The sequence below is a fragment of the Anopheles coustani genome, chromosome 3 (genome assembly GCF_943734705.1).
Source record: "Anopheles coustani chromosome 3, idAnoCousDA_361_x.2, whole genome shotgun sequence".
Taxonomy (NCBI): Eukaryota; Metazoa; Arthropoda; class Insecta; order Diptera; family Culicidae; genus Anopheles; species Anopheles coustani.
The window spans coordinates 8,220,934-8,233,151 of NC_071288.1; the positions used below are offsets into that span (position 1 = coordinate 8,220,934).

General features: G+C 45.3%; 1 protein-coding gene across 1 annotated transcript in view; it reads left to right on the forward strand.

Annotated features, from left to right (window-relative positions):
* The window catches only part of LOC131259498 (homeobox protein prospero), a 61,492-nt gene extending 51,122 nt beyond the window's left edge, over positions 1-10,370 (forward strand). Inside the window, exons 8-9 of the mRNA XM_058261002.1 lie at positions 7,936-8,080; positions 8,286-10,370. Coding sequence (XP_058116985.1) covers positions 7,936-8,080; positions 8,286-8,465 — 325 coding nt within the window. The 3' untranslated portion in view covers positions 8,466-10,370. The remainder of the gene's footprint in view (positions 1-7,935; positions 8,081-8,285) is intronic.
* The last annotated feature ends 1,848 nt before the right edge of the window (positions 10,371-12,218 follow it).

The following is a 12,218-nucleotide window of genomic DNA, read 5'->3' on the forward strand; positions in this document are numbered from 1 at the left end:
GCGAAGAGTTATGTTCCCAGGGCAGAGCGATCCCAACCCATAGGATGATCTGATGGGAGAGGGCAGTGGTCTCTCGTCTCGCGTCATAAATTATTCGGATATACTATCAATCGATTCAGCTCGCGCCGCGACTACCCTTTTTCTCTGAGGGATCGCGAAAATCGATCATTAAAATCTAACATATCCTCAACCGGCGCTGCACGCTCGCCGCGAGATGTCACACTCTTCGCAAACAGCTTGTTCCAGCGCACGAACTAAGCTAAATAAGTTTGGTGTGTGGCCAGTGTTCCCATCCATCACAGTGCGATGGAAAAGATATACATGGTTTGTTGTTTTCTTATTTCGGTTTGATAAATTTTTGTCCGCGTCCGAATTGTTCCACCTCACGCCTGGACCAACACCATCCCGTCGCCCTTCCGACGGATCCCAACAACCTCGTTGGGATTAGGTTGGGTCCAGCGAACAGTTTACTCTCCCGTGCCCAAAGGTTTGCCCTGGAACCGTTTTTGTTACCAAGGGACAACCGTTCGAGTGAAAGGCCATTTTTGGCCAACAATAAAGTAAAATCGCACGCCACGCTACGGCGTTCGGGTGTGGGTAAGGACAATAGGGACATGGAGGTTAAAAACTCCGAAACACTCCGAAGCGCACACAATTCTATTCCATCATGGTTTTCCCCCCGCTTATTTTCCTTTACTTGGAGGATAGTCTGGCAGGACGGCGGGAAGCGAGGCCCACGTCCCGGGCACTAAGCTTTTGTGCAAGGTGCGCGTGTGTGTGTGTTTGTGTGTGTGCAGAATGTATTCTGCCTATCGGTCCTCTGGCAGCCACCCGCTTCAGCAATAGTTTTCCCGAAAAACACTCTCCAAGCTGAAGTACGTGCCCGGGTGTACATGGAAATAAATTGCATCCACATTCGGTTAGAATTAATAGCATTTGTTATTATGTCTGCTTTGTCACACAACAGACCATCCTAGGCGCTTGTGGACAGCAGCTGGGCTTGGAGGTGGACGGACCGAGCCCATATGCGTATGATGCTGCAAGCCGTCGGACGGTTCGGTGCATTTGCATATATCGTCCATTTTCCCGGGGTGCATTCCGGGGACGGCCGGGATCTAAGCCTCCCCCCCGGAAGGTATGTGGGAGAAATAGAGTTGGTGGAGGTGGTTCGGAAAGGCCTACTGCTTTTTTGGGATGCTGACCCTCCAAATGGGTCCGGTGGTGGACGGGTAATGTGCCCTGACTATCGACTCAGCTGCATATAACGCAAATAATACACACACACACACACGTGCAAGCGCACGCACCGGACGTCCAGTTTTTGGTGAATGTACAGCCATGCTCCAATGTGCGGTTTTGAGCGCTGCGCTTTGGCGATCGATGCACTTTGCGTGCATTCTATGTTTGAGCGGACTCCTAAGCTGGGTAAAAGGGATGCAGCGAGGGCGAGGATGGATGCTTGCGGCGACCAAAAACTGTCTATTGCTTTTCCAACCGGTGGCGGCGGCGACGGCGCGAGTACATACACACAAGGAGTGGAGGGTGGTCAGGGCGTGCGAATAGTGAAGCATACAAAACTGGACTTGATTTTGTATCGAGTTGCATCACACCGCTTTCCCCGGGTGGTTGTGTATTCGGCCCGAAAATAAAGCCTAATGAAATCCCGGACTGCGCAGCAGAGGAGTGCATTCGTGTGCATTCGATGCAATTGCTCGTTGCATCCAGAGTAAAGGGGGTAGGGTTAAAAATTGGGCGCAAGTTTTGTGGGGACACATACATAAAATGCAATAGATCGGGCGCCCATCGGGAGCCTCACAAATGCATACGACACGCACGGGCACATACATGCACGAGAGACATATAGGCTTGGAGCCCGGATTTTCGGGAATCGTGGGAAGGAAATGCATCGATGCACCACACCCCCAACCACAGCTGTTTCGAGCTGTGGAAACTGCAGCAGGAGAAGAGGCTATTGCATTTTGATGTCTCGTTTGTTTTTGCATATGGAACCCCCGAACGCCGGTGGAGCTGTAGATATGATTGTTCTCCCGTTAGCCTCACATTTTTCTGGTACGATCCCCACCCCAGTTCCGGTGCGTGCGCGCAGCAATAGTTCGGCCGTATGTGCGTACCTTTTCCGAATAAATAGAAAAGCATAACTAACAGTAGTGCCGCCGGACAGGGTCAGATATCCCACAGCCCGCCGCGCGCCTTACGTTATGTTAGTGCCGTTTGTGCATGGGATTAGCGCGCGATGGCGATGGCCATATACCCCTCACCGTGCGATGCGTATCTACGTGGTGCAATTTGAATTTTAGGAACACCGCGATTGCCCCCATGTAGCATCCAATATATTGCTTGCGGCGGGCATACGGGATACATGGCGTACATGCAAAATTCGGTATCCTAGCGGGATTTATGTGCACATTTCGTATTTTATTTTGTCAATGTTTTGGAGTTTTTTTCTTTATTACCTTTTTTACCTTGGGTGGAAATTCCGAAACCTGCTTTTTATCGACGGGTTTTGTTTATCTAACGAAACGGTGCGCCGTTTAGCACGGGAGGGTAATGGTTTTAAATGATTAAATGTTTAGGATGTTTCGTTGTGCTTGTTTGTGTATTATTCTTTCGGGAAATACATATCAAAATATACATTGTTTGTGTATGAAATTTAATTTTACGTTGTCTGTATCCAGCGCTTTCGAAATTTCAATTTATATTGATTGCTTAAACTAGTGACATTTGTTAACTTTGACTATAAGAAAGGTTAAACAGTAATCTACCCAACAAGAAGTTCCTTAAAAAATTCGCCTTATATTCTTGGCTCAGTCTTGTCGAATGCTTACCTTTTTTTATTGTAACGTTAACAAGCCTACGCCCACTGAAAGGCCACTGAACGAATCTGAACGAACTCGTCTTACCGTGACGAAAGAGTTCCTCTGGCAAGCTCAACGTTCTTACACCGCCACCAAAAAGACGTTGTTGTGGGTCGTGCAGTTGCACAAAGAACCGCGGGCCACAGCAAACCACTTGGCGCTTGCTCTCGGATAAGTTGGGAAGGAGTAACCCTTTTTAAAAAAGAACTTTGTAGGAAAAGAAGCAAAAAAGAAAATGCTACGGAAAGGATTTGTGTTTGCATGGTCGGCTGCAAGAATCCCCAGCTTATAATGGACCGAAGTGGTAGAAACGTCGTAGAGAAGGCGGCGAAAGAGTTGGAGCCTTAATTAAAAATCGCTTAATTAATGTAATTTCACTAATTAGGACGGTAAGGAGACAAAACCGGTAGGTGAGTGCTAGGAATGCTAGGGCAGGGGAAGTTTTGAAGAAAAGATTGTACAGTCAGGTTTTTTTCGCGATGCATCAGCATGAATTGAAGGCAATTCCTAGGTGAACAGAATTGCATCACTAAGATAGCGTTTTGTTTCATTTTCATACAGTGAGAATTACTTTCATCGTGATATTTGTGAGAAACCCTTCGAATGTTTTATCCTTTGAAATCGTCAACACCATGAAGAATTGTTTTATCTCCTTCTGAATGTGATGGCATTCCTGGGATACTTTAGAAATTATGTCCTCATGGTTCCTCGCGCAGGTAAAAATTTAACTCTTCTAGATACAGGTAATCTTTTCCCAAGTTGGTTTACTGTAAATGATCTTCCAAATCACTAGCGAATTCGGCTTTGAAGAAGATAATCGCTAGAGATTCGGAGTGCTCACTTTCTCGTACCGCTGCTCAAGGAATGATCCTGTTACCTGCCGATCATCTCCCAGCAAAAGCATCCCGAATCCCTCACGTGGATGTGTGTGCGAGGAAATTTGGCGGGAACGTAAAGCCCATGGCAGCCGGCAAAGTCACGATGGATGGGAAGGCAAACGGCACAAGGAGCTAAATCAAAACCGTGCATCGTTTGGATGTACCTTTTGCTACCTTTGCAATCGAAGGGGGAACTTGTGTTTCTTTCTTCCCGAAACGTCTTGGCTTTCATCCGGCATATGCAGGGCCGTCTTACTGCAGGCATCCTTTCGACTACAGCTTGCGTCTTTAAGACGCAGTTCTTTCCATTGTTTAGTTCGCACAACTGGTCCCAGTCCCTTTTTTTCTCTCTCGTCCGGGCGCGTCCCTAAGACTGGGTAAATCGTGATCGTTTGTGCCATGCGACTTCGAACCGTACAGCACCGTCCTTTCGGAGTCAGCTGGTTTTTTTCTTCCCTATTTCTTTCTTCCTATCCTTGCACTTCTGCCTCCGATCGTCGCCGAAGATTTGGCTCCGGAAGTTTACGATCGAGCCGTTTTCTGGGCAAGGGGCTTTGTCACCTCCCTGGCTCTCCGGCAAACCGGCAATTATCATCAGCAAGTCACACCGAAAGTCGGCTGCCCAAGAACTCTTTACCCCCGCCGTAAGCGTTCGCGCCCTTTACCCGTTGGGGGAAGGATGGAAAAGACACAACACATAAAAGATACCGAAGAGATGAAGGAAGGAAAAAACGCTACCACACTGGGAATTATAAGGGTATTTAAATTTCCTGTATCGTCGCCAGGGTTGGTGGACGGTGTCGTGTGTGTGCATTACTCTTGGCCTGGTTCCGCCCGGTGCACTATCGATTCAGTTTTTCTCCACGCGACGCAAAAGAAAAGCAACACACGTGAGGGGGAAAATGTTCGTTATCCGTTGGTTGTGAACTGTTTTCCTTTTTTTTTATTCTTTTGTTTTGTCTTCAGGGACCCTTTCTTCCTTGGTTCCTTGATTTTTCCGAGTGCCGAGAGAAAACTTGCACACGAACGTCTTCCGAATTGTGGCCTTTCCGTACGAAAAACCTACAGGTCGGTTGATGGCTTTTAATTTCTCTTCACTGTTAACGGCCGATTTTCGGCTGGGAACTGGTGGTTGATTAATCGCCCTCCCCTCGTTTCCTTTTCTTTCGGTGTTTCGTTCTTTCTTTCCCTTGCAACAAGAAGAAATGCAATGTGGCATATGCCCGTTGAGGAAAATGTCCGTTGAACCGAGCGGGAGAGAGAGAGGGAGAGGAAAAATTAGCGGTTCGCTGATTTTGACCGTTGGCAGCGTGCTTATGGACTAGGCGCCGCTGGAACCGGTAGGGTCAAATGTGGTTCCATTTCGTTCCTTGCGCGAGGGGACAACATCGTCGGCGCGTGAGAAAGAAATCGCTCTAATGGGAACGTTGTTTTCTTACGACCCGGTAAGGCACACACACCGCGTACGGTTGCTGTTAGTCAAATGATTTGGTCCGTTAAGCATCCAGCAAGAGACAGTGTGTCTCCGGCCGGCCACCTCCGCGATCATTCGTGAGAAAGTTTTATCGTAAGAAACGGTTTTTTTAAACGTTCCACGCATAATGAAGGCACATAGAATTAATGATAGTTGAGTTAAAATCAAGCCTTGAAACAAAACGAGTGAGATTTAAATGCAACCGTTAGAAATCTGTACGTCGTCGAAGCCGTTTTCCGTTGAACGGTTGCAATTAATGCCTCTTACCATCAGGAGCGTTCTATTAATTATTCAGATTAATAAAGATATTAAGGACATGAGCAAACACAGTGGCCTACCATGCAGCGGTCCTTTATGGCACCGAGGTGAAGTTGACTGAAAGGAAAGCTTTCCGTTCGACGATGGGTTTCCACTCGGTTCCTCCCACACACAAGTGTGTGCTGACACACTAGCCATGTGTAGCCGTTGCAGTGTTCGTGTTTTTTTGTTCATTCCTGCTAAGGATCATTGCACATTAATGATTATCCTTCTCGGCAAGTGGCGCTCTTCAGCGCATGGTGTTGCATTCTTGCCAACACACACACGCTTGCTGGTCGACCTCATATTTTTCCTTTCTCTATCCCCGTACCTTTCGTTCCACTGGATATCCTTCCTCCCAAGGGATGCAGGATTCTTTTCCATGTGACTATGGATACGCCCCAATGGGGATGGTGATGAATTTTTGATGACATACGAACGATGCACGCCAAAGCCAATGCCATGTCGGCGAGGAAAGCTTAACGTTTTTTCTCATGCTATGATTTTTTGTTTTCACCCCCTACCTACACATATGTGGCCGAAGATTTTTTTTTTGTTTTGTCTAGTTTCGCATGCTGTCAAACGTTCTCACACGTAAAGAAAGGACACCCATGGCCGGGCGAACAAAACGTGGAAAGAATGTGGCGCTTTCAGTGAAGTAGGAGACACGTAAATGGGCAAGGAGCCACAACACGACCAACGACATTATCGCGCATAATGTGAAGTGAATAAACGACAAAAGAGCGAACCATGGCTAAGCCGCACGCGGTGAGCGATTATGATTATGCTTACGAGCCGGCGGGCGGGAGGACTGTGATAACACTGGCACAGGGTGGTAATTCCGGTGTCTTTTCTTTTCAGTGCGCTAACTCATCATCTCTTGTGCATTGTGGGTGGTGATCGTGGAAGGGCGTGCAGTACCGCATCCCGTGTGCCCCTCTCCACAAGGCTCTCTACTGCAGCCTTAACTAGCTTCTTGTGCATGCACTTTTGCGGGCCGTGCGTTCTGGCTTGCATTCGGTAAATGCAACCGAGCAACGCCGGAAAAGCTGAAGAACAACAGCAGGACAATGGTGTCATGTGGGCGTGAGGCGCAATTCTTTTCCACCGTGTTCCGGATAGTGAGCTGGCGCGCCATTCACCGACGTGCCGGAAAATTCACACTCGCAACAAAAGAATGCAAATATCCGTGCATGTCATACGAACCCGTTTTCGTATGGATCCGACTTTTTTTTCTGTTATATATTTTTTCATCCATCGTGTGGCAAGAAAGTGTTTAATTGTACGTACAATGAAGGGCTGATTACGGCCCGTTTTATTAACGCGCTTGTTCATTCGATCGCCTGTTGTGCCTTCTCTTTTTTTTTATTTGCTGATTATCCTTGCCCGGAAGTGCTTTAATTATCCTTCGCTAATAATGCGCAGGAAAGGACAAATGTCACTCCGTACAGGAAATTTGTAAATGATGGTGGCTTGCACACTTCTGCCTACGCTGACGCCCATCAACAATGATTAAGAGTGCAACATATTACAGCATATCGCAACGTCGCGCCTTCCCCGCGATGGGCGACAACGGTCTCTCGTCCTGACGTCGTCTAGTGTGGGTGCTTCTGAAGGACCGAATTGTGACGCGGCACGGTCTATGCTGCCGGCTCTCCATTTGCATATGTGTCGCTCGCTGCAGGGGCATATGGACGGGACACTCTTGCATGCAGGAATGTGTGAACACAACACGACATCATTGCGAAGGCGTCAAGACGCAAGAGAAAAGCATAATATTAGCATTGGCGTTGGAGATGCCTGACAGTATTTCTCTTGCTTTGACGCCTCGCCGCAGGTCTCTCCATGGCACCGCGAGGGTAGCCGTTGTCGGTCGGTGGGGCTTATGTTTGTCGCGAGGTGAAGCGTAGCGAACCCTGGGAGCGGAATCTTTGTGGGTTGGTGGGACCGTTTACCTACTGGCTTGTACGGGCGCGCTACTCAAGTGCTACTTCTCGTATGCATTTATGCCTGCGGTTGCTTGCTTCTCGCACGCTAGCCTGTTTTTGTGCCACTTTAGGTGTTGGTTAGTTCCCGCAGCCATAGTCTATGGTGACACTTCCGAGCGCTACTTCAGAAGGGCCGAAGTGTGTGTGTGTGTGTGTACAGTATGACTTCTAGTGCAGGATCATCAAAAGATCTTCATATTTTAATTGGCGTAATCATGGCCTCAAGTTTCTCGCTCTATGTTGGGGGTAGGTTTTGGTTGTTGTTGTGTGCTTGTGTTCCCCCTATGACCTGTGAGGGAGAAATCTGCCGGTGACAACAATTAAAAGTATTAAAGCTTTCAGCTTATATTGAATTGCCTTTTTTATTACTTAGCAGAAAGATTAGTATTCCCGAGACTCATGAATTTGCACACCGTTTACAGGGAATTTTACTACATTCAAATGGAGAAATACGCCCGTCAAGCTGTGAGCGAAGGCATGAAGAATGCCGATGACATCCATGTAAGCAATGACAGTGAGATTTACCGCGTACTCAACCTACACTACAATCGGAACAACCACATCGAGGTAAGTCCTAGGAAACCCCCATTTGTTATTATCTCTATGTATACCTTTGTGTATATTTGACCCGCAAAGACACCTACCCCGGGGTCCTGTGTGGTCAAATATACCCGGGACCTTCCGCCCCTCTCCAAATTGGCAAAGCAACATGACGCACAAATTATCAAAACCCTTTATCTATGCTTCCCCTTCCCGCCTTCGACGCTTTTAGGTGCCCCAAAATTTCCGATACGTCGTTGAGCAGACGCTGCGTGAATTCTTCCGCGCGATACAGAGCGGCAAAGACACCGAGCAGTCGTGGAAGAAATCCATTTACAAAATCATTTCCCGTATGGATGATCCTGTGCCGGAGTACTTCAAGTCTCCGAACTTCCTCGAGCAGCTGGAGTAAGAGAACGGGGACCGGAGTAACGGACCAACCCGTTACAACGTCTACCGGTGCAGCGAGGAGGAAGTCGAGGGAAAAGGGTGGGAGACAGGTGGAAAAAGCTAGCTAAAGCTACTAGAGCGTGTCAACCAACTGACAAATCGAATACCAAAAAACCCGGAAACGTGTCCAAAGCCCACAACGGGGTAACAAGAAGATGAAAAGAGAACTACGACACCGAATCAATAATAGAGAAGGAAAAACCCACAATGAAACAAAAAAGAGAAAGTAATATATAAAGCACTGATTGTGTTTTGAAACGAAAAGAGAGAGAGAGAGTAATTTTATTATTAAAAATTAAAGTAAATTATACAAAATTGTTATCTTAAAACAAATTTATGAAATATGAGTATGGAGAGCAGGCGAACCGGAAGGACAGAGAAAACGATAGCGATGAACTCGGCGACAAAGCTAACAATAAGAGTGAGCAAGAGGAAAAAACGATGAAAAAGGACAAAGAGACTATATTATTTAACAAAAAAAAACCCCTCTAAGCACAGAAGGAGCAAAAACTGGCGATAGCAAAGCAAAGGCAGAAGCGAAATCTATTAAACGAATCAACAAAAACAAAACAAACAAGTAATGCAAAAATGGTAAAACATTTGTGGTTCCTATAATGTAGTGCGCTTTACCCAAAGATACACACATACACACAAACACGTATAAGGCGGCTGGAGACAAACATACGTAGCCAACACAATTGAACACAACAAAGCGTGGCGAAGAAAACAAACAAAAGTTGTCCACCAGAAAACCAGCGCAATCCCGCACTGTACCGGCAAAAGGGTACACACGCGGGATAAAAGGCCTTCAGATTTACTGCAATTTAAACGCTGTAAAAGCGTCAGTGGCAACGAGAAAAACCATGCAAGAAATACTTGAAAGACGGAACACACCGAACGGTATCTCAAAAAAAGATAATCATGGACGGTCAAAAGTATTTTAGATGGGACAAAGAAGAATCGAAACAGAAAGCAAATCACACGTACACGGCAAACCTCAAAATTTACCAATTTTTAGTACATTTAAGGAAGCGTTAGAAGAAACATAAGAAGTAAACCAAAAATGTGCGCCATTCAGTGCATCATCCCTAAAAAGCGTACGGTCGCGCGACATATGGTGTGTATGTCGAAGAGCAGAAGGTATTCCGTCATGGAACAGTCACGTGCATTTATGGCGCACTAAAACCAGGAAAGATCAGCGGCATTGCAAAGGAAAAACACAAAAAGGCTACATTGCTAATGGCGCAGGAGGAGGAAACACCTGATGTAAACTGTATTGCGTAACGTCGAATCGAAAGGCGATTCTAATCGGCGACTAAATTACGTACGTTTTGTAGTGTTGAACTGTTTGATGCAGGATTTTGTTTTCTAAAATATCAAAGGTAATATACCTTTGTGCTTACAAATTTCTTTCTTCACGGCCGTTCACTTAGACTAGGCGTCAAGGTGAGAGTCGTCGTTGTTTTTCACTCATTTTTCACTGTTCAATACGATGTTTTCATATTTCTTCAGTTTTGTATAGTTAGGCTTTAGACTCATTAGTTTCGTAACTAGGTTTTAAGGATGGGAGCTGGTTAGAGAGTTAGAGTATACATGTACAAATGGCTAGAAACACGGATAAGCAGCATGTGCTTTTCGCACCTGCAAGTCGCGAACTCCAAGATTAGTCCTTGGGTAGATCAGCTCGAAGCAACAGAATCAGATCACTGGCGCGTTGAACCCACTCTCTGTTGGTTTTTGGCGGCTTCGTGGATATGTAAATATGTTTATTTATTATTATATTTTTTCCGACACGGACTACGGAAGACGGAGGTATGAGGAAAACAAAAACGAGGCGTTGAAAATAAATTATGTTTATTGAGCAAAATTCTAAATCTAAATTTTAAATGAAATTATCAAAATTGCAAAATTTGGACGACCGTTCGAACGGCGACGCGCTGCAGAGCTCTCGCCACGGGACCGTGGCCGACGCCGTTTCCTGGTCGTGTTTTAGGTAGTGAAAGTGTTTAACCATTTATTTTTTCCGTTGCCTATGATTTCAAGCGGTTCGGTTAGCTGGAAGAGTTGAAGGAGGTCTCGTAAGAAAATTTTTGAATATTTTTAGGCTAGACACACACACACCGTGCCAGCAACGTTCCGGTTGCGATGAGAAAAGATTCTTTTCTTTTCCACCCCATGTCCCGGAATGTGTGCTGCATGGTGTAATCGAAATTAGAGGCAAAATTTGTTATTTCTGGAAAGATGTGGGGACAAAACTGGTCGAGAAAGCGTACTGATGTTTCGTTTATTGTTTTTGGCGTTATTTCGGCAATTTAGGCAAAAGAAGATAGAAAGAAAAGATGATTAGACATGTTTTAAGAGAACGGAGTGTAGTAGACGCCCTTGATCGATGTTGCTTCGAGTGTTGATACGGATCGACTGATCGTACCGATGATCTATTACCGCAGGATGTACGCGTATGGAGGATGGTATACGTTCACTGTTTTTGAAGACAATTGGTGGGCAAAAACTTGTTTCGATCGACTGTAACGGGTGGTTTATTATAATTTTATTTCCCCTTTGGGCGCATTACAAACTTTGCGATCGTTGATTGAAAAACATTAATGTCCTTACTTTGCATTGCGTACCATTTTAGGTTTCTTTTATAAGTGTGTTGTGGCATCTACTTTTACCGAAGGAAATGTTCGTTAGTTGCATCGGCGTTCTGGATCGATTGACTGTGGCCCTTTGAAATTGTGCACTTGCATCGCAAAACTATTAGATCAATTCCATGTAAGAAAAATATGCAATAGTAATATTACTCGATATGGCAATACTAAGAAGGGCCCCCGGACAGTCAATCCTAGCAGGGCGCGCTGCTGCAAAAGACGGGGCTTTTCTGGCAATAGTAGTACTCACGGACTTACCAAAACGTACAACAGTCGCGTACCAAAGCTTATTTTTAATCAAAGCTAAACCTATGTTGGGGATGTATAGGCCCCAAAAGTTTGCTTTCTAGCGATTAGGCGAAACGATGCGGTAACTACTCCATTTGCCACCATGGTGGGGGAAAAAATCCCTGCGGAAAGAGCGACCAACCTGGGGCTAAATGATCCTAATTTGTCAAATTCTACCTTTTAAAAAACCTATTGCTAAAAATAATCACAATTTCATATTTTATCGGTGAGTTTCCTAGTCGTTTGCGTAAATTGATATATGATAGGTCGACTCCCTTTGCGGAGGCAAAATTGAAATTGAATGGATTCATCAAGAAAAACAAACCAAATCCGTAGTTCTGGACGGTGTTGAAAAAAGTTGAATGTACTAAAAAGTTGAGCAACCAAATCGATGATCGATGATATGTCAAATCTTGGGCGGTAGTAATGGTTTAGCTTAAGATATATATATTTTTTCGTCCTTACCAAATATCACTGTTTGAAAAATGAATTATGGACTACAAATTGGCTTATTATAAATACACTTCATCCACGCTAGAAAGTTATAGTGGCGCGCCCACCCGGGCCCCCGCGACTGAGACCGGACTAGGGTGAATGAAGCAATTGTACAAAAAATAAAGTAAAATATTATTAATTCAAAATCTACCAATTGATTGTGAGCAAAATTCTCCCCCTACCATTATCCTGGTCCTCTTCTTGCATTTTTCTTTGATTCGTTTTGTTCGTTCCGAAATTGGATTGAAATGTATCAAGTTATATTTATTGTTTTTACATTTATT